The 22,351-nt window shown below is 56.6% G+C and overlaps 1 protein-coding gene across 2 annotated transcripts in view; it reads right to left on the bottom strand.

Annotated features, from left to right (window-relative positions):
• Positions 1 to 3,006: 3,006 nt before the first annotated feature.
• Positions 3,007 to 22,351, bottom strand: part of FNDC4 (fibronectin type III domain containing 4) — a 42,414-nt gene continuing 23,069 nt past the window's right edge. For both annotated transcript variants that reach the window (XM_054022128.1, XM_054022129.1), the window contains exons 2-6: positions 15,772 to 15,887; positions 14,989 to 15,193; positions 10,634 to 10,723; positions 6,893 to 7,026; positions 3,007 to 4,377 (exon numbers count right to left, since the gene is read on the bottom strand). In XM_054022128.1, coding sequence (XP_053878103.1) covers positions 4,342 to 4,377; positions 6,893 to 7,026; positions 10,634 to 10,723; positions 14,989 to 15,178 — 450 coding nt within the window. In that variant the 5' untranslated portion in view covers positions 15,179 to 15,193; positions 15,772 to 15,887 and the 3' untranslated portion in view covers positions 3,007 to 4,341. The remainder of the gene's footprint in view (positions 4,378 to 6,892; positions 7,027 to 10,633; positions 10,724 to 14,988; positions 15,194 to 15,771; positions 15,888 to 22,351) is intronic.

Here is a 22,351-nt window from a genome sequence, read left to right as displayed (position 1 = left end):
GATGTCCACGGTCCACCCCCCACACTCGTCTCGTTAAGTGAGGTCCCTTTAGGAACACTGGCTAAAGCCCCCTGCCTCTGCTTGCACTTGGTATAACCTGGTGTGCATGCCCCTTTGTCCCAGCAGGAGAGTCTAAGCCCTTCCATCCCCTCTGCCAGCTGGTGTCTCCTTCAGCATTCCCCTCCCAACACGCAGATGGGGGCCGCCCTGCTCCTGACCCAGGGGAACAGCCTGCACAAGTTTCTCTTCTCTGTGCTCTGCATCTTGTGCCTCTTGCAGCCATCCTGGGAGCGAACGAGGCCTTTGCTGTTCCCTCTTCAGCTGCCAGCCCCATTTCTCTGTCAAACTACTGTTCTACCATGTGCAGGTGGTCTGGCAGCCCCAACCAGTGCCATGGAGCTGCAAAGATGGAGGGCCAGTTCTCCCACTACAAGGCCCTGTAGAGCAATGGGACCATGGGGAGGGAGGGGGTGGGGGCAATGGGTGAATCGCCTTCCCCAATAGGGACTCCTGGCACCAACCTTGGCAGCAGCTTCCAGTAGGGACCCAGCCTGGGCTGATGTCCTGTGCAAGGGAATGCTGGGTAGGATGGGATAGCAAGTGCTACGCTAGCTAGGAATCACCGGCACTCTTTGATCTGGCAAATAACACAGAACAGCAGAGGGTGGGCTGCCAGCTTCTAGGGCATGTATGCGAGAGTGAGCCTGCATGCAACAGGGTGGGGGGTGAGAGAGATCCCCTCTCTACATGGGACTCAGCCAGGAACGGCATTGTCGCTGGGCTCCAGCCATCAGCAGAGACCCCCAGGCAGCAGTTCTGGTCACTGCCCACGCTGTCTGGAGAGAAGCAGAGAGGCCATCTCCCTGATGGGCATGGACAGATGGTGGAGGGCCTGCTCCCCAAGGGGAGAAGTATGCTGGCTCCAGAACTGCCCTGCCCCCGGGAACAGGTCTGTACAAAGGTGGCAGGTGGGAGCATGAGGCTCCCTAGCTCCTGGGGAAGGGGAGGCCTTTCTTCTTTCAGGAGCCAGCAATTGGGGAGCTGAAGAAAAACCCAGCAGCAGAGCCAGTGGGACTCCCATTCCTCAGCTCCAATACAACCCCTGCAGTCCCCCATTTTGCCATTGTCACTGCCCTGCATCAAAATCTGTCTCTCCTCTGTTCCCCCTGCCCAGCCCTCCAGCACCGTCCCATCCTGTGCTAGTGGGTCTGTCCCTCAGCCGTGGCAGCTGGCTCCCAAGCACTGTGCACACACTGGACTAGCCACCACAGTGACCCTTCTGCCTTTGAGCCAGAGACTTTTATTGAAAAGACCCTGCTGCAGGGAGCCGCTTGCCCTGCCCCCTGGTATTCCCATGGCAGGAGCTAAGCAGCACTTGGAGGGAAGAGTCTGAAATTGTTTTGCTTGAAGATAAGTTCCTGGAAGACGCTGGATCCTGTGATTCTCATCAAGCCTGGGGCTGCACAGACAGCCTCCCGGCCCCGGGGGAGCAGGCTACAACCTGTCATTCCTCCAGTGGAGGCTGTTCTGTTCTCTTCTGATGGAGGAAGGCAGATGTGGGGGAGAGGGGCTGGGGTTGGTTTGGCCTCAGCTTTTAGTTAGGAGCAATGCTGGTTCCAAATGACACAATTCAGTCCACGGTGATGCCACATGGACCCTGGAGTTTGGGTGTTAATAGGAGATGTTCAGCTTTAACCACCCCTGGGTACTCCTCTGTCCTGAACGCTTCCCTGGCTGATGGGCAGTGAGCGGTGCAGACACCCTGCTGGACAACCTGTTTTGTCCATACGGGACAAGAACTTGGTGGGTTTCATTGGTGTTTCTGAGTTGCTTGGGTCAGCTCCTTTCCAGCAGAAGGTCCTAGTGGAATAATCACCGCCGTCTCCCATGGGACCCTGGGCCAGGGGGTGCTGCCTGCTCTGGGGGGAGGGAGTAACAGCTGGCACCATAGGAGCAGTGGGGACTACAGCCCCGTCGGACTGGAAGCGTCTCCCCTACATGAGACTGGGGCACAGGCATGGATTCAAGCTATAAAGACCTGCTGAGCCTGGGTCTGTGAGCACCCTGGGATGGGGTTGTGCCGTGATGACACTACAGAACTCAGGCTTAGAATCCTGCGCACCAGGCCCCCGTTGGCAGAGAGATCCCAGATGGCCTGCTGCCCACCCCAGGAGTGCGTCACTGGAACTAGGCCATGGCAGTGTCCAAGGCAGTCATGGGAGGGCACAGGAGGCTGCAAAGGGTTGCCGTGGCGGCCATGGGGTAGGGCGGGAGAACTCTGCCCAGGTTCAGGGCTGATGATGTGAGGAGGGTGGGCTGGAGTAGTACGTTTCCTAGGGGGAATGGCGCCCTGCACAGACTCTGACACCATTGCCTCCTACAGAGCAGGCGCTGTGTGTCTGGGAAGCCCTGGGACAGCCTCTCTCCAGCAGCAGCATCTCCCTAGGGATGGAGACCAACCCCTTCTAGGCCATGCACTGGTGTGTAAAGGAACCATCCCCTCACACACGCCATAGGGACCCAACATAAAACCAGGCTGAAATTGGGACAGGACCTGCTGTGAGGCCTTCCATGCCAGGCTTAAAAACAGGAAAGAGCAGTAGGATAGAGCTGGGGCAGGCCCTATGGTGAGGCCTTGGCAGAGTGAGGGGTCTGGGGGCAGGGCCCTGTGATGAGGCCTTTGCCCTGCAGGGGGCAGAGTAAGGGGGCTGGGGGCAGGGCCCTGAGCTGAGGCCTTTGCCCTGCAGGGGGCAGAGTGAGGGGGCTGGGGGCAGGGCCCTGAGCTGAGGCCTTTGCCCTGCAGGGGGCAGAGTGAGGGGTCTGGGGGCAGGGCCCACGATAAGATCTTTGCCCTGCAGGGGGCAGAGTAAGGGGTCTGGGGGCAGGCCCCTGTGGTGAGGCCTTTGCCCTGCAGGGGGCAGAGTGAGGGGTCTGGGGGCAGGCCCCTGTGGTGAGGCCTTTGCCCTGCAGGGGGCAGAGTGAGGGGTCTGGGGGCAGGGCCTACGATAAGGTCTTTGCCCTGCAGGGGGCAAAGTGAGGGGCAGGGCCCTGAGCTGAGGCCTTTGACTGATGGGCAGAGGCATATGGGCGCAGGCAGTTTGCATTGAGGCCTTTGCCCCCCGGGGGCATGGGGATTCAGCATGGTATTCTCTTCCCGGCCGCACCCATTTCTCTGTGGCCTGGGGTTGTTTCCCAGTGGTCCAGACTCCGGCTCCATGTGGCCTGCACCAGGACTGCTGGAAGCCTCCGTAGGAGCCAGAGGCAGAGGAGGAGAGGGCTCAGAGCTACACGTGCTAGATTTCCCTCCCACACCCAGAGCTGAACTGTGACCTGGAGACCGCCCAGGCAATGCAGTTAGCAGGGGATATGTTTCTAGGGGCACTGGGTACGTCCCTGCCGCCCTACAAACTGGGCAGGCGTGAGATGTGATAGGGAGAACTCTCCCCTGCAGCCCCTGTCTCTGCAGCAAGGCCCTGCTCTGCTGTTTGCCGGGCACAGCAGGAAGCAGCATTGGCACTTCCTGGTCTGAGGTCCTCACCTCCCCGCGGTGGTGGCACTCACACTAAGGGAAGGGATGGAAGCTCATCTGAGCTGCCAGTTGCTGAAGTCAGCTCAGTGACCCAGCCAACCTCCTGCCTCCTTGGGCTGGGATTCCATCTCTGGTTGCGTCTGCAGGGCGCATGGGGCCGTCCTGCAAAGCTCCGATCAGTTCTCTTGCCAGCCCTTCCTGAGCTAGCACCTCCACCTCTGTGGGCCCCACAGTCTGGGCTTGCAGGGTTAGGGGGCTGGAAAGTGGGCACTTCTCTGGGACCGTAAACAAACAGAAAATCCCTCTGAGTCTCCAGGCGTGGCTGAGAGCTAGACCCCTCCTAGGGCTCTCTGGTAACTGGAGCTATGTCTGCGCCCCGGCTTAGGTCTGGCAATACCTAGGGCTATAACAGCATGAACATGAGGGGACACTGCCATTTACCTAACAGTTGCTGAGTGACAGGGCCATGAGATCCCACGTCCACGACATTATCCCTGCATCAGCAGGAGGCTCCCCCATCCCTTGAAATCCGGATATGGCTGTTTGTTCTTTCGGTGCTGTTCCAGGCTCCCCATTGACTCCTGGGCAGTTACATGATGGGTGTGAGGCTGAGTTCTGCATGCATCATCCAAACGATCTCCATGCAGATCCCCTCGGGGGGAGAAGGCCTTGGAAGAAGCAGAATTTCTGATAAACAATTCTTTGCATGCTGAGAGTTGCAGGCTGGCAGCCTGGTGGTGTCCTTTTATCCCATGATCTTCCTCGGCTCTGGCAGCATTCCCAGGGCCCTCGGATCCAGAGCTGGACTGTGCTCACACCTCAATGATATTGACAGATAGAGACTTTTTCTACAAGAGAAAAATCAGCATTAAGACCAGATTCCCCCTGGGTTCAGTGCGCCCTGCGCCACAGGGATCCGCTGTGCTGAACTCTTTTGGAGACCTGGTCCCAATCGGGGGTACTGAGCCCTTCTGAGCGTTCCACTGAGGTGTCAAGTGAGGGGTGTGCTCCCCTCTCCCACGGGCCCAGTGACAGCATCCCCCCCCCCCGGGCCAAGCAGTGGTGGTGTACCCCAGCTGCGGGCAGAGCAGCGGTGAGCACCCCGCCTCCCATGGCCTGGTGCTGTGCTCTGGCTTTAGCCTCTCCTTGAGGTTTCTTTATAAAACTTGAGTCTCAATAGAGACTAAAGCACTTCATGGTGATCTGACTCCCTGCAAGAAATGCAGATAAATGCCATCGTGCCCCCTCCCCCACCCAACCCACTGCCACCATTCCCTTCTGCCCCTGACTGGCACTGCCCCCCTTCCCTCCCCAATAAGGCCAACCCACTGGCACTGTCTCCCCCCGGCCCCCCGCACCGCACCCCTAAGAAAGCCAACTGACCAACACAGAGAAAATAACATTAGGAAAACAAACAAACCCAAATCCCTCCCCAAATGGAGATTTTGCCCCAAACTGAGAGATGAGCCAGCCACCCCAGTCTCTAGGGACTGGGCGATTTCTGGGAGTTTCAGGTGGAAGATGCTTATATATGCAGTGATGGGCAGCCGTATGAAACCCTGAGACAGACAGATAACAATTGCTTGTATCACATGGGGATGAAGTTCTTTCCAGGCCATTAGTAACCAGGGAGAATGTTAAACAGCAGCTATTAGGGATAAACATTTTAAAATCAGCAGGCTGTGAGAACTGTCACCGAAGAATAAAAAAGAGTTGGCTGAAGATCTCTGGCTGCTGATGTTCATTGTTAATAACTCTCGGACCACTAGAGAAATGCCAAGTCACTGGAAGAGCCCTAGTGTTGTGCCAATACTCAAAAAGGGCAAGCAGTATGATGTGGATAACTATAGGTCAGTCAACCTGATATCAATCCCAAGAGATTAATGGATAAGATGATATGGGGTCATATGGACTGTGTCATACAGGAGGTCAGACTAGATGATCACAAGTGGTCCCTTCTGGCCTTGTAATCAAAGAAGAATGAGTATCTGAGGGAGCAGGCAGTGTGCTTGTGGCTGGAGGTGGCGATTATCACCCCCTAACATCACAGAATCTCAGGGTTGGAAGGGACCTCAGGAGATATCTAGTCCAACCCCCTGCTCAAAGCAGGACCAATCCCCAACTAAATCATCCCAGCCAGGGCTTTGTCAAGCCTGACTTTAAAAACCTCTAAGGAAGGAGATTCCACCACCTCCCTAGGTAACCCATTCCAGTGCTTCACCACCCTCCTAGTGAAATAGTGTTTCCTAATATCTAACCTAAACCTCCCCCACTGCAACTTGAGACCATTGCTCCTTGTTCTGTCATCTGCCACCACTGAGAACAGCCAAGCTCCATTCTCTTTTGAACCCCCTTTCAGGTAGTTGAAGGCTGCTATCAAATCCCCCCTCACTCATCTCTTCTGGAGACTAAACAATCCCAGTTCCCTCAGCCTCTCCTCATAAGTCATGTGCTCCAGCCCCCCAATCATTTTTGTTGCCCTCCGCTGGACTCTCTCCAATTTTTCCACATCCTTCTTGTAGTGTGGGGCCTCTGGTTACAGAGCCATGTGCCTGCCACACTGTTCTTGGCTAAAATTCATTAAACAAACAACAGAACTGGCAGCCTCAAAGGATCCCTGGTACCCCACATTTATTATTACTGGGGTTAACTCCAAAACGCCATGGAGGTCGGGGCTCCCTTCCACTGGCTGCTGCCCACGACTATACTAAGAGACAGTCCCTGCCCCAAACTGCTTCTTGTCTTAAGAAATCTGAGGTCTCTTACCACATGACCACCCCCAGTGCCTCGCACACACAGACCCCATCCCCATCTCCCAGTGCCTCGTACATCCAGACCCCATCCCCCAGTGCCTCGCACACACAGACCCCATCCCCATCTCCCAGTGCCTCACACATCCAGTCCCCATCTCCCATCCCCCAGTGCTTCATACACACACCCCATCACCCAGTGCCTCGCACACACAGGCCCCATCCCCATCCCCCAGTGCCTCGCACACACAGACCCCATCCCCCATCTCCCAGTGCCTCACACACCCAGACCCCATCTCCCATCCCCCAGTGCTTCATACATACACCCCATCACCCAGTGCCTCGCACACACAGGCCCCATCCCCATCACCCAGTGCCTTGCACACCCAGACCCCATCCCCACCTCCAGTGCTTCATACACACACCCCATCACCCAGTGCCTCGCACATCCAGTCCCCATATCCCAGTGCCTTGCCCACCAGACCTCATCCCCCAGTCTCTCGCACACACACACACCATCACCCAGTGCCTCACACACACAGATTCCATCCCCCATCCCCCAGTGCCTCGCACACACAGACCCCATCCCTCAGTAACCTGCTCCCCCCGTTACCTTGCTGCGCAGTAGCCCCCCTGTGGGTCGCTCCGGCGTGCTGTGCTCTGAGGACGGCTTGGTCTTTTCCTTGTTGTTGTTGGAGTCGTTGTCCTTGATAATGTCATACTGTCTGCAGAAGAGTGCAATCACCGCTACAGAGAGAGACAGACGTGGTTTGAGGGGGTGTCCCCAACACCAACACCACCCCAAATACCACCTTTTTCCAACAATGCTACCACATCTCCCTCAACACCACCACCACCCCACAACACCACACCTCTCCACAATACCACCAGCACCTCACCTTTCCCCACAACACCTCTTCCTCGCAACACCCCCAACTCCACTCCCTGCCCACAACACCATCCCAAATACCACCTTCTTCCAACAACACCATCCCCCCAACACCGTGCCCTTCCTGCAACTCACTGTCTCCAACACCATCCCCCTGGAAGTACCCCAACACCATACCCCTTCCCACAACTCCCCCCTAAAGTATTTTCCAGAAAGGCAGCATGGCTTGATTTTAAGACATCAAGAGATGAGACTCCACCACTTCCTTGAGAGTTTGTCCCAGTGGCTCATCGCCCTCACCGTTAAACATTTGTGCCTAATTTCTCCTTTGAATTTGTCTGGCTTTATTGGTTCTTATTTGCCTTTTACTGGTAGACCAAAGAGCCCATTAGTACTGGGGGTTTTCTCCCTACCAAGTTAATTCACCTCATAATCTTCTTTTTCATAACTAAACAGATTGGGCCCTTTAAGTCTCTCACTCGTTTTCTCCAGCCTTTGAATAATTTGGTGGCTATTTTCTGCATGTTCTCCAATTTTTCAACATCCTGTTTAAAATGTGGACACCAGGACTGGCCGCGGTATCCAGTATCAGTCTCATCACTACCGTGTGCAGAGGAAAAAGAGAAAAGAAAAAAATCGCAACAAAATCTCATTTAATCAAAAAAGCTAAAATTGAAGAAAGAAAAACATTGTTCACAGAGGTTTGGTTTCCTTCATAAAGCCTCTGCCATCAAAAATCCATTTTGATTAAAACTTTTGCCTAGCTCTAGTGTTGCCCCCTACCTTGCCCCCATTAGACCTCCCCAGGGCCGGCTCCAGCTTTTTTGCCGCCCCAAGTGGCGAAGAGGTGAAAAAAAAAAAAAAAAAAAAAGCCGCGATCGGCGGCACTTCGGCGGCTGCTTTACCGCGCCGTTTCGTTCTTCGGCGGCTGCTTTACCGCGCCGTTTCGTTCTTCGGCGGCTGCTTTACCGCCCGTTTCGTTCTTCGGCGGCTGCTTTACCGCCCGTTTCGTTCTTCGGCGGCTGCTTTACCGCGCCGTTTCGTTCTTCGGCGGCTGCTTTACCGCGCCGTTTCGTTCTTCGGCGGCTGCTTTACCGCGCCGTTTCGTTCTTCGGCGGCTGCTTTACCGCCCGTTTCGTTCTTCGGCGGCTGCTTTACCGCGCCGTTTCGTTCTTCGGCGGCTGCTTTACCGCCCGTTTCGTTCTTCGGCGGCTGCTTTACCGCGCCGTTTCATTCTTCGGCGGCTGCTTTACCGCGCCGTTTCATTCTTCGGCGGCTGCTTTACCGCCCGTTTCATTCTTCGGCGGCTGCTTTACCGCGCCGTTTCATTCTTCGGCGGCTGCTTTACCGCGCCGTTTCATTCTTCAGCGGCTGCTTTACCGCCCGTTTCATTCTTTGGCGGCTGCTTTACCGCGCCGTTTCATTCTTCGGCGGCAATTCGGCAGCAGGTCCTTCCCTCCAACGGGGACTGAGGGACCCGCCGCCGAAGAGCCGGACGTCCGCCTCTTTCCATTGGCCGCCCCAAGCACCTGCTTCCTTCGCTGGTGCCTGGAGCCGGCCCTGGACCTCACACCCTTGCAAAATGCCAATTGTCCATTGGAATAACTGACCGAGGGGAGTGGTGAATTCTCCTTTGCTTGGAGTCTTTAGATTAAGACTGGGTGTGCTTTTAATAGCTCAGCAATTGCTCCACGGGAAGTAATGGGCTGGCCGCAGAAATCACCGGGGCAGGTTCTCTAGCTTGTGTTATGCAGGTCAGACTAGACGATCATGAGAGTCCCTTCTGGCCTCGGAATCTGGGAAGCTCATGTTGCCTGTGTAGGCTGCCCCAAAGAGCCCTCTCCCGCTTAGCCGTCTCGTGGGTTAAGTAGGTTGGGCTTCTGGAGTCTTTCACGCTGAGGCACGTTTTCCAGGCCTCAAACAGGCTGGCAGCACTGCAGCTGGGAGCGGGTCGCCCAGCCCGGGTGGACAGACTTTCGTTAGCGGGGCTGGAGCTAAAAATAGCGGTGTGACCATTGCAGCCCAGTGGCAGCCTGGACTCCAAAGCCCGCTCAAGCCCTGGATCTGAGCTCTGGTGTCCAGCCGGAATCTCTCCTGCTGCTGCACTGGCCACACTGCTATTGTTAGCATTCGCTCCAGCCTCCAAGCGTGCGTCTGCGAACTCACGCCCAGCCGTAGTGTACACAGACCCACACCGTTCGTGTAACTCTCTTCGGAACCCTTTCCAACTGGTGGCAATCTTTTTTGGACGGTAGGCCCAGAACTGGGCACAGTATCTAGCAGTGGTCCCACAAGGCAAAGCGAAGAGGAAATAACACCTCCTTACTCTTGCTTATACATCCAAGGATCACCAGAGTCCTCTTAGCTACAGCACCATGCAGGGAACTCAGGCTCAGTTGGTTATCTGTGATCAGGGTCAATTGACTTTCACCAAGTCCAGCCCCCCGCGCTGTGACGGGACCAAGTAAACCTAGACTGTCCCTGACAGGGGTTTGTCCAACCTGCTCCTAAAAATCTCCCATGACGGGGATTCCACAACCTCCCCTGGAAGCGTGTTCCAGAGCTTAACTATCCTTAGAGTTAGAAAGTTTTTCCTAAAACCTAATCGAAATCTCCCTTGCTGCAGACTAAGTTCATTATTCTTGTCCCACCTTCAGGTCTCAAGTGTAAGCTTGAAAGTTTGTCTCTCTTACCAACAGACATTGATCCAATAAAAGATATTACTTCTGACAAAGGGGGTATTCACCCACGAAAGCTTATGCTCCAATACCTCTGTTAGTCTATAAGGTGCCACAGGACTCTTTGTTGCTTTTTACAGATCCAGACTAACATGGCTACCCCTCTGATACTTCACCCTCCTTGTATCTCTAACATCCTGGGTCCAACCCAGCTACAGCGACACTGCATACGGACTTTGCACTTGTCTTTACTGAATTTCATCTTGTTGTTTTCAGACCAATTCTCTAATTTGTCAAGGCCAATTTGAATTCTAATCCTGTCCTCCAAAGTGGTTGCAACCCCTCCCAGCTTGGTGTCATCCACAAACTTTATAAGCAGTCTTCCACTGCATTACACAAATCACTAATGAAATTACTGACTAGTACTGGACCCAGGACTGACCTGTGGGATACACCCCCCCAGCTTGAGAGCGAACCATTGACAATGACTCTTTCAGTACAGTCTTTCAACCGGTGTTGCACCTACTGTAGAGTAATTTCATCTAGCCCACATTTCCCTGGTTTGTTATGAGAACGTCACTGGGGACTGTGTCAAAAGCTTTACTAACAGCAGGATATTTCACGTCTACAGCTGCCCCCCACCCACTAGAGCCACAGCCCCTTGCACCTCCTGCGCCTGCCTTCACACCCACGTGCTGCCTTCCAGCCCAACCCCGTATGGGATCCAGAGGGACCAGAGGCCCATGAGGTGGGACCCGTGAGCACTGGCCCCTCCCCTTTTCCTCACCTGCCCACATGAGCAGCACAGTCACGATGATGACAATCTCCCCAGTCTGGAGTTGCCGCTCCTTGTCCAGCCCTTCCACGGTGATGTCACCTGCAAGACACACGCCGAGCAGTGGGATGCGGCCTGGCCTGGTGGGGCTGTCAGGTTGTGCAGCCCCCGCCAGGCTGCGGGCAGATGAGAAACAACGGAGCCAGAGGAGACTCCAGACCGCAGGGGGCTAATAGGACACAAGTGGAGGGAGGGGAAACAGGGCTCTGGGATTCATCCCCTCAGCTCCCAGCAGCGTAAAGGGCAGGGGACACCTGAGCTAATCAAAGCTTTGCTGCCGCCGAGGCAGCGGCAGGCTGGCCTGATCCCGGATGGCCCCTTGAGAGTTAAAGCACCTTCTCCTTTTCCCGGGAGATGGGGGTACAGTCTGGGGAGGTGTGAGTTCCAGGGAAGGGGGGGCATATACCCACCAGCCAGGCGGGCCTGGGGCCTGGGGCATGGCTGTGCCTGTGTCTGACAGGCCTGTGTGTGTTGGGGAGCAGGATCCCGACAGATCTGCCCCACCTGCCTACCTCCCATCAACACCCCAGCACGTGCCGCCCACCCTCAGGGGCACACACCCTCCTGCCTAGCAGCAGCTCCTTGGTTTCTGTTTCGGCCTGGGATGATGATGTACCTCCTGCTCATGCCAGAGTCCCGGGGTCAGTGCCAGGCCCTCGGCAGCTCGCTGGGGAGGGCGAAGGCTGAGTACACAGGTGGTCAGTGTGCTGTACAAAGAGCGGAGCTGTCGCCAGGGCCGGCTCTAGGCACCAGCAAAACAAGCTGGTGCTTGGGGCGGCACATTTTAGGGGCGGCATGGCCGGCGCCAGAATGCCACCCCTAAAAATGTGCCCCGGCCGCCCTAGCTCACCTCCGCTGCTGCTGCCACGGCGCGCGAAACAGCTGATCTGCGCGCCGCTTCTCGCCCTCCCTCCCTCCCAGGCTCTCAAACCCTGGGGGCGGGAGATCCCGAGCGGCCGCGGCGTGCGAAACAGCTGATCTGCGCACCGCTTCTCGCCCTCCCTCCCTCCCAGGCTCTCAAACCCTGGGGGGGGGAGATCCCGAGCGGCCGCGGCGTGCGAAACAGCTGATCTGCGCACCGCTTCTCGCCCTCCCTCCCTCCCAGGCTCTCAAACCCTGGGGGGGGGAGATCCCGAGCGGCCGCGGCGCGCGAAACAGCCGTTTCACGCGCCGCTGCTCCCCCTCCCTCCTAGGCTTGAGAGCCTGGGGGGAGGAGGCAGGGCTGGGGATTTGGGAAGGGGCGGAGTTGAGGTGGGGCCGGGGGTGGGGTAATTAAATAAGGGGGGTGGGGGGTGGCCAAAATTGATTTTGCTTTGGGCGGCAAAAATCCTAGAGCCAGCCCTGGCTGTCGCTCTGCAGCCTGGGAGTGTGAGTTTTCTAGTGCATCTGCCAGGGTGCTAAGCACGCCACGGTTGCTGTAGTCACGCCTGCAAGCTGTTTAACTGCTTTGAGTTTTACACGTCACTGTCTGGGGCTCTCTGGGCCCATTTAGTCCATTGAGACTGACCCAGCCAGGGCCTGCAGAGTGACACGGGGAACCAGAGATGGGTCGGGGTCAGCCAGGGAAACACTGGGGTGAGACTTGGGATGGCACCTGGAGGCTTGGTGAAAGCACTCTGTGCAAAGGCTCTGCTGCCCCCTTTAACACAGGTCAGGCCAACCTGGCCCTGTGTGGACCAAACGCAGGCTCCAGTCCAGACCCAAGCTGGCTCCAGCCCTGCAGAGAGTGGCACTGGGCTGCTACCACTGGCCGCCCTTTCAGAAACCAGCCAGTTTACCCAGAATTCCACGGTGGGCATCTCCCAGCCCAGCACGCCCCGCCGGGGGAAGAGGACCGAGCCTGCTGGCCCCTGGGAGAAGCCACTGGGGAGACACGCAGGGCAGGGCCGTGAGCCAAGGGCTCCCCAGCCAGCCACTGTCTGGAGGGGGAGACGGACGAGGGCTGAGCTGTCCGGAGTTGGGGGCTGAGCTGTCCGTCCTGCACCATGCACCTGCCCCAGCCAGCTCCTCCCCTCGGCGCCGGTGCCCATGAGGAGCGATGGCACAGCTCCCCCTCCCCAGCAGGGTGTGGGGCGGAGCGAGCCCCGGGCTGCCGGGGAGGGATGGGACCCAGCCTGGCCAGAGATGCTGGAGAGTTTAGGGTTAGGGTTTAACCCCTCGTGGGCCCTCCCCAGTGTCACACGCCTGGGGTCCTTGTGATTGGCTGCACCCGGCTCTCACATAGGGTGACCAGATAGCAAGTGTGAAAAATCGGGACAGGGAGTGGGGGATAATAGACACCTATATAAGTCAAAGACCTACATATCGGGACTGTCCCTATAAAATCGGGACATCTGGTCACCCTACTCTCACAATCCTACCACCCCTGCCCCAGACCAGGAGCAGCGAAGGTGGGTCCTCCAGGCCTGCCTAGAGAGGCTGCAGGGAAGCAGCCAATCAGAGCGCAGCAGGCTCAGTTAAAAGGCGCTGCAGGGGCTGAGCCCCCACTTGCTGGCTGGGAGCAGACGTGGGAGGAAGGGCTGGGTGGCTGTGATGCTCCCCAGGTGAGGGTGCCTGGGAGAGACCCTGCTCAAGCAGGGAACAGACAGACACCCCAAGGAGGTGATGGGAGAGAGTGAGAAGCAGCCCAGGAAGGCAGCAGTGACTATTAGAGGGAAGCAGCACATGGCTGCTGTCTATAGGGACCCTGGGTTGGGAACTTGGGACCCAGAGTAGTGGGCAGGCCCAGGTCCCCCCCAGAGGAGTGGCCTAAGCCTCAAGGAGGGTAGAAAAGGCATTAAATGCCCAAGAAAGGGGCTTGGAGTTTAAACAGGGCTGGGGCTGAAGACCCTGCAGAGGGCCAACCATTTGTTGGACTTTTTTACCCTAGAAGGGGACTGAACTCCCAGGAGTGACCTGGCTGGAGAGCAGGGGCAATAAGAACCGATAAAGGCAGAGTCTCCAGGCAGGAAGCCGGGGGGCCCTGTTCTGTACCAGGGCAGGCATGGATGTCAAGCCCAGGAGGACCTGAGAACTGAGCACAGAGACAGAGCTACAGACATTCACAGGGGCACTGGGACAGGCCCTTGTGGACCTTCTCCCCTGGAAGGGGTTCATCCATTCATTCACCTAGTAACTGAGTGACTTGGCTGGGGAGGCTGAGCCACTGAGGACCTGCCTGACCAGGGCGACAGCCAACAGGGTGCTGGCTGCACAGAAATGGAAAGTGCAGGATCGCACCCAGCCGACAGGAGGCGCTCACGAGAGGTGAGTGCTCCCTGTCACTTTCCTCCAGCAGGGAAAAGTGCTTCACCCTCAGGACTGACCCTCTGCAGGGAGCTGGAGGGAACAGAGGAGCTGGTATGAGCCCCCTGCAGCCCAACACGACAAGGGAGCTGGTCCCCATCGCTCTGCGCCTGCTCCATACTGGGGGAGCTTGGGTGATGTCAGCAGGTGTCCAGTGCTGGCAAGGCTGCATGCCAGGCAGTGCTGTGCCTCTCTAGGACGGGCTTTTCCAGCAGCGAGGGGCTGCTTATCACCTTCACCTCTGTGCCTCGGCGCAGGATTTAGCGGAAGAACCCATGTGGGTGCCACCCCACGGCAGGATGCCCCCGATGCTCTGGGTCTGGGCTGTGCAGCAGGCAATGTCTCCCCCTCCCCACCCCCGCCTTGTCTCCTGGCTCCTGTGGGGCTCGGCTCCATGTTGGGCAGGGGCTTGCCTCTCTTCCACCTGCGGGCTGCAATACCAGAGGAGCCGGGCTAGGTCCTGCCGTGGGCTTTACTCCCTCTCCTTTGGTCCTGGGGCCTCCGTTCCCAACGCTCCCAGACTGACAAAGCTGCCACACTGGGACACTGCACGAGCTATTGGAACAGCCTTGTGGTTCAAGTTGGGTCTCCTTGTCCCGCATTGAGCAGCCCGGCCCAGGAGCTCTGAGCGTGCAGCAGGGAATGAAAGGCTTTGCAGAGGCACCTTCTGCACCTCTCCAGTCCCGGGCACGGCCCCAGTCAGGAGCCCCCAGGTGGCTTTCCAGCCCCTCTGCAGCGTCTCCCCCCCCGCCACGCCCGAGCTCCTTCTGACACCTCACCTGGGGCAGCTGAACAGCGATGGGTCTGACTTTACCCAGTGCTCCTGTATAGCTCGGCATTGCAATACAGCACCAGCCCTAGCTGCCCCCACGGGGATTCCCACGTGGCAGCCCCGACTCCCTCGGTTACCAGAACCTGTCTCCTGCTTCTGTGGGCTGCAGGGAATTTACCTTGCAGGGCCCAGTGACCCATCTCCCAACCAGAGCGTGCGGCAATGGCCCAGCGCGGGCTCCTGCCCTTACCTTGGTTGGAGCTGTTGGAGGGGAGGCGGTCGGTCTCTTTCAGGGTCCGGAAATGGACCCTCTTGCTGGCCTGGCTCTCTCCGTGCAGGCCGATGCTCTGCACCTGGATGATGTAGTCTGCGTCCTCCGCCAGGTCCCACAGCACGCAGGCCCGGTTCGTGGTGTTCACCTCCCGGATGAACCGCTGCATTTGCCCGTCCTGCCGCTGCCAGAGTCGGAGAGACACTGTCAGTCACAGGGCGGGCTCCCCTGCCCTTCTGGAAACGGCTTAGTGAGGGCAAGTGGCCAGCTCGGGTGGCTAGCGACCTGGTGATCTCTGAGCTCCTGCCCAGCTCCTCAGACTCTGCTGGGCCGTGCCCGTGCAGGGCAGGGATAATCCTGTGACTAGCAGTATTTCTAGAGTGCCCCGTGCCATTGTACAGTCACAAGGGGACACTCCTCCCTCGCAAAGCCCCACCCAGAGTGGAGACCCCTCCCAGGGCAGCAGGGAGGGGATGGGGCCTGAAGCACAGACCAGATGGGGGTGGCCAGGAGGGTGGGGCCGAGTGATGGCCTGCTGGCCCCCAGATAGGATGACGAGAGATGGGTGGGGTCAGAGCTGATGCCCCAGCAGTGGGATGGCCAGAGAAGGAAGAAGGAGCCTGCATAACCCATGGCCAGCACTGCTCATGGTGCATCCCTCGGGTGGGGTTCCCGGGAAAGCCCTCCCGAAGGGAAGGGGAGGCAGGGTGGAGACTATGGGAACAAGGGGCAGAGACCCCTTGGGAGCAGAGCCTGGCGTACCTGCTGTGAGATGGCATAGCCAATGATGACGTCTCCCTCCGGGACATCCCACGAGACAGTGGCGGAGTTTGCCTTCAGGTGCGTAACAGTCACGTTGACTGGGGACGGCGGCCTGTCTGTGTGAAGCAGGGCAGGGAGCAGGAAGCCAGCGTGCAGGAGAGTGGGGACAAGACAGAGAGATCACTCTGTGCTCTATAAAATTACTGAGCTGCTGAGATGCCTGGGTCCCAGCGTGCAACCAGCCTGTACAACAAACAGCACCTGAGGGTGTCATTAACAAGTGTCTCTCTGGAGAGATTTAAGAGTAGGTTAGAGAAATGTCTATCAGGGATGGTCTAGACAGTATCTGGTCCTGCCATGCGGGCAGGGGACTGGACTCGATGACCTCTCGAGGTCCCTTCCAGTCCTAGAGTCTATGAACAGCCCTTCTGCCATGTGTCTGACTGGGCTTTGCAGAATGAGCAGGCTGCATAACCACGCACCTAGATTTGGCCTAATCTTTCTGAGAGGCGTGTGGCTAAGTGGAGAAGCCATGGGCAGGGCTGATGAGGGGGAGACAATTGTACCAGGGCCTCAGTTCAGGGCCCCCAAAACAGCTGTAGCGTCTATGTAAAAAAGTGAAATAAGGAGGGGGTGGGGCCCCAGCGAACATGATGCACCAGCAGCCCAATTTCCCTCAGCGGGTCTGTTCATGGGTCTTCCACGGCAGAGACATGGGTTCTATTCCCTGATCTACCAGGCGTGACCTTTTGCAGCCCCTGAGAGCCAATCATAGGATGGAGGGACTGATGCTTGTCAGCCTCCTTGCTCAGTGATAAGGGTGTGAAGGGCAGAGAGCTAGGGACACCTGGTGCCCTGATTCCCAGCCCAATGGACTTCTCCCTAGGCCTAACGGGGAGCCCTGCCATTCTCGAGGCCAGGGCCATCCTCTGCTGAGCCAGCTGGAAAGTGGCTGCTTTGTGCTGGTGTTTTCTTTTCTGATAAGTAGAATTGTTCCCTACAGGAGGAGGGCTGAAAGGCTGCAGAGCCCTGGGAGTTTGCAGTGCCCAGGAGGGGGATGTGTGGTCCGGGTGAACCCCGGTGTTGGTGGATGCTATGGCTTCCATGTGAAAGGGGTGCAAACCCAGGCCATGCACAAAAGCAACCGAGGATGACTGCAGCCGAGCCCCAGCAGCACTGCCCACTCCCAGGGACGTTTTAAAGCACATTACAGTTCCAGCTCCACCGTTCAAAGGTCCTGTCAAAGGCAAAAGCCTGATGCAGCCACTTCAGTTGTTGGTTGTGGGCCTGTTGTGCTGGAGGCCAGAGAAGCTGTGGTCCCTGCCCGTCTCAGGAGAGTCCTTTAAGGGCTCCCCAAGCTGCCTGAGGATTCCCACTCACTGGGTTTCCTGCAGGGCCCTGGCCCCCCCATGACTGGTATTCGCAGCTCTGGGCATCGCTTTTCCTTCCCCTGCTTTCGTTTTCACTTCCTGAATAAGCTCGAAATAGCAGCAGAGAAACTACCTCAGCAGCGTTCACAGCAGGTCTCTGTCCCGAGCGATGCGACGCAGCAAGAAACCGCCAAAGCCAGCCTCCCTTAGCGCTTGGGAAGCGTCGCGTATGTGCCTGTCTGCGCACCCAGGCACACACCCGTCCCCACCAGCGTGCACAGGTGTTGGTGCACGCCCAGAGTGACAGGGCACAGAGCTGTGTCTGAACATCCCACCCAGCCGGTCCTGGAGCAGGGGCTGCACGGTGAGGTGATAGGAGCATGACTGGCAGAGGGACGCATGGATCCAAGGGGACCCAGAGAGATTGGAAACAAGGGCAGGGAAGTAGCTTGAGACTCCAGCTGGAGAGATGTAGTAAACCCATTAGTAACCCCTGACTTGGCTCCGGGATGCCTGGGCTCGAACAAGCCGCTCCGCCAGCCCCGCAGGGGCACTAGGACAGTGCAGGGTGGGGTTGGGCACGTGTCCTGGTGCAGGCAGCTGAAGGGAGTAGGAGCTGAGGAGGTAAACTTGGCCTCTGCATCTGCCTGCCCCACCCCAGGCAGAGGGCTGCCCTGGGGGCTGGGTGAGTGACTAGCACCGTGCGTGCGGTAGGGAGGGGATCTGTGCCTGGGTGTGCAGACCGGCACATGCTTCATGTTGCCCAAGCACTAAGGGAGGCTGGCTTTGAAGCCCTGTTGCTGCATCTCATCGCTCACGACTGAGACCCGGTGCCAAGCTGTGCTGGCCCCTGTCTGGGGCTGCGCTGTGCTCAGCTCCTCGGAGCCCACAGGTCACCCAGGACTCTGGGGTGGGTGCTGGGCCCGCCTGCATCCTCCAGCCCAAGGAAGGAGACCCTCAAACTCATTATGGCCTTGGGCCCTCCTAGGGCTCAGCCCAGGCAGGGCGGGGGTCTGTGCACTCTGGCCCTGGGCACCCCACCTCCATCCACAAAGTCATGCAGGCCCGAGGCTATGGGGTAAGGGCACTGCTGCTGGGGCCTGGAGGAGGCACATGGGAGCAGGTCCTGTGCTCTGTGACGGCCTGAGGCAGCCAGGAAAGCGGGGTGAGGGGGCCGTGGTGCTCCCTTTGCTATTTAACATTTTTATTAATGACCTGGAAGAAAATGTAAAATTACACAATTGGGTGAGTGGTAAATAATGAAGAAAACAGATACTGATTGCTTATGCCCAGCTTCCCAATCAAACAATGCCTTTTAATACAGGCAAATATACGTTTGGGAACAAAGAATGCAGGCTGTATTTACAGGATGGGGGACTCTACCCCAGGAAATAGTGACTCTGAAAAAGATTTGGGGGTCATGATGGATAATCAGCTGAGCGTGAGTCCTAGTGGGACACTGTGGCCAAAAGGGCTAATGCCACCCTTGGATGTGTAAACGGGAATCTTGAGTAGGAGCAGAGAGGTTACTTGGCCTTGGTGCAACCACTGATGGGATATTGTGTCTGATTCAAGAAGGAGGTTCACAATGCTTAATTTTTGCCAGGGCTAAGCCCTGGCCCCTTCGGGGCCTGGCGGCTCAGAGCGCCGGCCCCCCTGGGCTTGCTGCATCAGTTATGAATGTAAGAAAATCGCTAGAGCCCCAATACCTTTTTCATTACAAATTAAGCACTGGGTGTTATAAATTGGAGAGGGGTCAGAGAAGAGCCATGAGATGGATTAAAGGATTAGAAACCTGCCTGGTAGTTCCTGGAGTCTATTGCTAAGCCCAATTAGCTGAACAAGGAGAAGGTTGGGGTGTGTGTGTGTGAGAGGAGGTTTCTACCCCACACAAGGCCTAGTAGGTAAAAGGGACAATTAACCCTGTGACAGCTGCACCTGGAAGAGAGGCTGGGCTGATATGCTCTAACTGATGAGGCTAGTATAAAACCAGGAAGTAGCACACAAGAGGAGGCTGTAGGAAGGAGCTCTGCAATCATTCCCTGCCAAGAGACAAGGAGGTGGCCTTGGGGGAGTGAGTCCTGGGGTCCTGCCTGGAAAATACAGACTCTGGCAAGAACCGGAGAGCAGGTGAAACTCTGGTAACTCTGGGAGGGACCAGAAGATAGAGAGGAAGGAGCCCAGGGAAACCGCCACAGGGTCGGAGTGTGTAGCTGGTGGTTGCTAGAAACAGGGTCCCTGGGCTGGCCCCTGGGGAGGTGGCACAGTCAGGGGAGTGGATTGGAAGACTGCCTGAGACAGCTTGTGTGGAAGGACTTTGTTACCGTGGGAGGGGAGGACTATAGTGAGCCGGCTGAAGGGCCAAGTCATAAAGAGGGAGCCCCCCGAGTTGAGAGAGGAGGGGGCGTCAGATGGGTGGGGAGCTAATCCCCAGGTGAACCACAAGGAGGCGCCCCAGGGGTGAGTAGTAAACCCTGTGACCGGGCGATTGGATTACAATCTGTCGGTACCTACATGGGGAACAAGTGTTAACAATGAGCCCCTCAGTCTAGCGAGACAGTACAACACGATCCACGGAAATAAGGTATAAATTGTTTTAATGGTGAGGGGAGTTACCCACTGGGAAATTGTTCCAGTGGTGTGGTGGATTCTCCAGCACTGACCATTTTTCAATCCAGATTGGCTGTTTTTCTAATAGCTCCTCTAGGAATTACTGTGGGGCAGCTCTCTGGTCTGTGCGATACAGGGGGTCAGACTGGGTGATCACAGTGGGCCTGTCTGGCCTGGGGATCTATGACTCTAAGCAGATACTCCCCGTGCAGGGCTCTATACAAGTGCCTCGCAGACAGGCAGGCCGGTTAAGGGTCCAGCTCACACAGACATTGATGCCAACATTCACTGGCTGCTCTTCTCAGCTCCCCCCCCCGGTGCTGTGCCGTGCCAGGTGCTGCATTAGCACGAAGGAGGCCTGGCTCAGCCCTGTCCCAAAGAGCTCGCAGTCCAAGGTGACAGAGGAAGGATGGGGAAGACTGTGACATGCACCGCTGAGGAGGGCTGAACCTCTGCTTGACCTGGGAGTGCCCAGAGGCCCCGTCAGTATGCGGAGACCTCTCTCTAAGCGGTCTGTGTCCCTTACGGGACGGGAGGGTGGAGGAGGCAGCAGGAAGATTCCATCAGCTCAGGGCCCCTCTGCTCCTGCCCCCCGCCGGGTGCCGTGGTGGGGGGGGGTCGGCCTGCTCCTGCCCCCTGCCGGGTGCCGTGGGGGGGGGGGTTGGCCTGCTCCTGCCCCCTGCTGGGCGCCGTGGGGTGGGTCGGCCTGCTCCTGACGGGCGCCGTGGATTGACCTGCTCTCTGTAGCCTGGCTGTGGGGTCAGAGCCCTGTGGCAGCCCCAGGCCTGGGAGAGATGGGTGAAAAGCCCCAGGAGCTGCAGGGGTGAGGGGGGTGGGTGGGCAGTGGTGGATTTAGAGTAGGGGGGGAGGGGGGAACCTGTGCGCAGCTTCATTTTCAGGGGCTCCCCCTTGGGACCCAGCCAAGAAAAAGAACATTCTTCATTTCCCTGCCCTGTCTTCATTCTTTTTTTCTTCATCCTCCTCCATGGTGCACCCACAGCTTGAATGCTGTGTACAGATGTGGTCTCCTCATCTCAAAAAAGATATACTGGCACTAGAAAACATTCAGGGAAGGGCAACTAAAATGATTAGGGGTTTGGAACGGGTCCCATAAAAGGAGAGATTAGAGGCTAGGACTCTTCTGCTTGGAAAAGAGGAGACTAAGGGGGGATATGATAGAGGTATATAAAATCATGAGTGATGTGGAGAAAGTGAATAAGGAAAAGTTATTTACTTGTTCCCATAACATAAGAACTAGGGGCCATCAAATGAAATTAATGGGCAGCAGGTTTAAAACAAATAAAAGGAAGTTCTTCTTCACACAGCGCACAGTCAACTTGTGGAACTCCTTGCCTGAGGAGGTTTTGAAGGCTAGGACTATAACAGGGTTTAAAAGATACATTCATGGAGGTTAAGTCCATGAAGGGCTATTAGCCAGGATGGGTAAGGAATGGTGTCCCTAGCCTCTGTTTGTCAGAGGGTGGAGATGGATGGCAGGAGAGATCACTTGATCATTTAGTATCAGAGGGGTAGCCGTGTTAGTCTGAATCTGTAAAAAGCAACAGAGGGTCCTGTGGCACCTTTGAGACTAACAGAAGTATTGGGAGCATAAGCTTTCGTGGGTCAGAACCTCACTTCTTCAGATGCAAGTAATGGAAATCTCCAGAGGCAGGTATAAATCAGTGTGGAGATAATGAGGTTAGTTCAATCAGGGAGGGTGAGGTGCTCTGCTAGAGTTGAGGTGTGAACACCAAGGGAGGAGAAACTGCTTCTGTAGTTGGATAGGGTCCACGAAAGCTTATGCTCTATTAATTTGTTAGTCTCTAAGGTGCCACAAGTACTCCTGTTCTTTTTGTAGTTGGACAGCCATTCACAGTCTTTGTTTAATCCTGATCTGATGGTGTCAAATTTGCAAATGAACTGGAGCTCAGCAGTTTCTCTTTGGAGTCTGGTCCTGAAGTTTTTTTTGCTGTAAGATGGCTACCTTTACATCTGCTATTGTGTGGCCAGGGAGGTTGAAGTGTTCTCCTACGGGTTTTTGTATATTAACATTCCTGATATCTGACTTGTGTCCATTTATCCTCTTGCGTAGTGACTGTCCAGTTTGGCCAATGTACATAGCAGAGGGGCATTGCTGGCATATGATGGCATATATAACATTGGTGGACGTGCAGGTGAATGAGCCGGTGGTGTTGTAGCTGATCTGGTTAAGTCCTGTGATGGTGTTGCTGGTGTAGATATGTGGGCAGAGTTGGCATCGAGGTTTGTTGCATGGGTTGGTTCCTGAGTTAGAGTTGTTATGGTGCGGTGCGTGGTTGCTGGTGAGAATATGCTTAAGGTTGGCGGGTTGTCTGTGGGCGAGGACTGGCCTGCCTCCCAAGGTCTGTGAAAGTGAGGGATCATTGTCCAGGATGGGTTGTAGATCACTGATGATGCGTTGGAGAGGTTTAAGCTGAGGACTGTAGGTGATGGCCAGTGGAGTTCTGTTGGTTTCTCTTCTGGGCCTGTCTTGTAGCAGGAGGCTTCTGGGTACATGTCTGGCTCTGTTGATTTGTTTCTTTATTTCCTTGTGTGGGTATCGTAGTTTTGAGAATGCTTGG

Source organism: Malaclemys terrapin, chromosome 3, assembly GCF_027887155.1.
Source record: "Malaclemys terrapin pileata isolate rMalTer1 chromosome 3, rMalTer1.hap1, whole genome shotgun sequence".
NCBI lineage: Eukaryota > Metazoa > Chordata > Testudines > Emydidae > Malaclemys > Malaclemys terrapin.
Note: the sequence above shows the minus strand (reverse complement) of the source record. Positions and strands in the feature narration are given on the sequence as shown.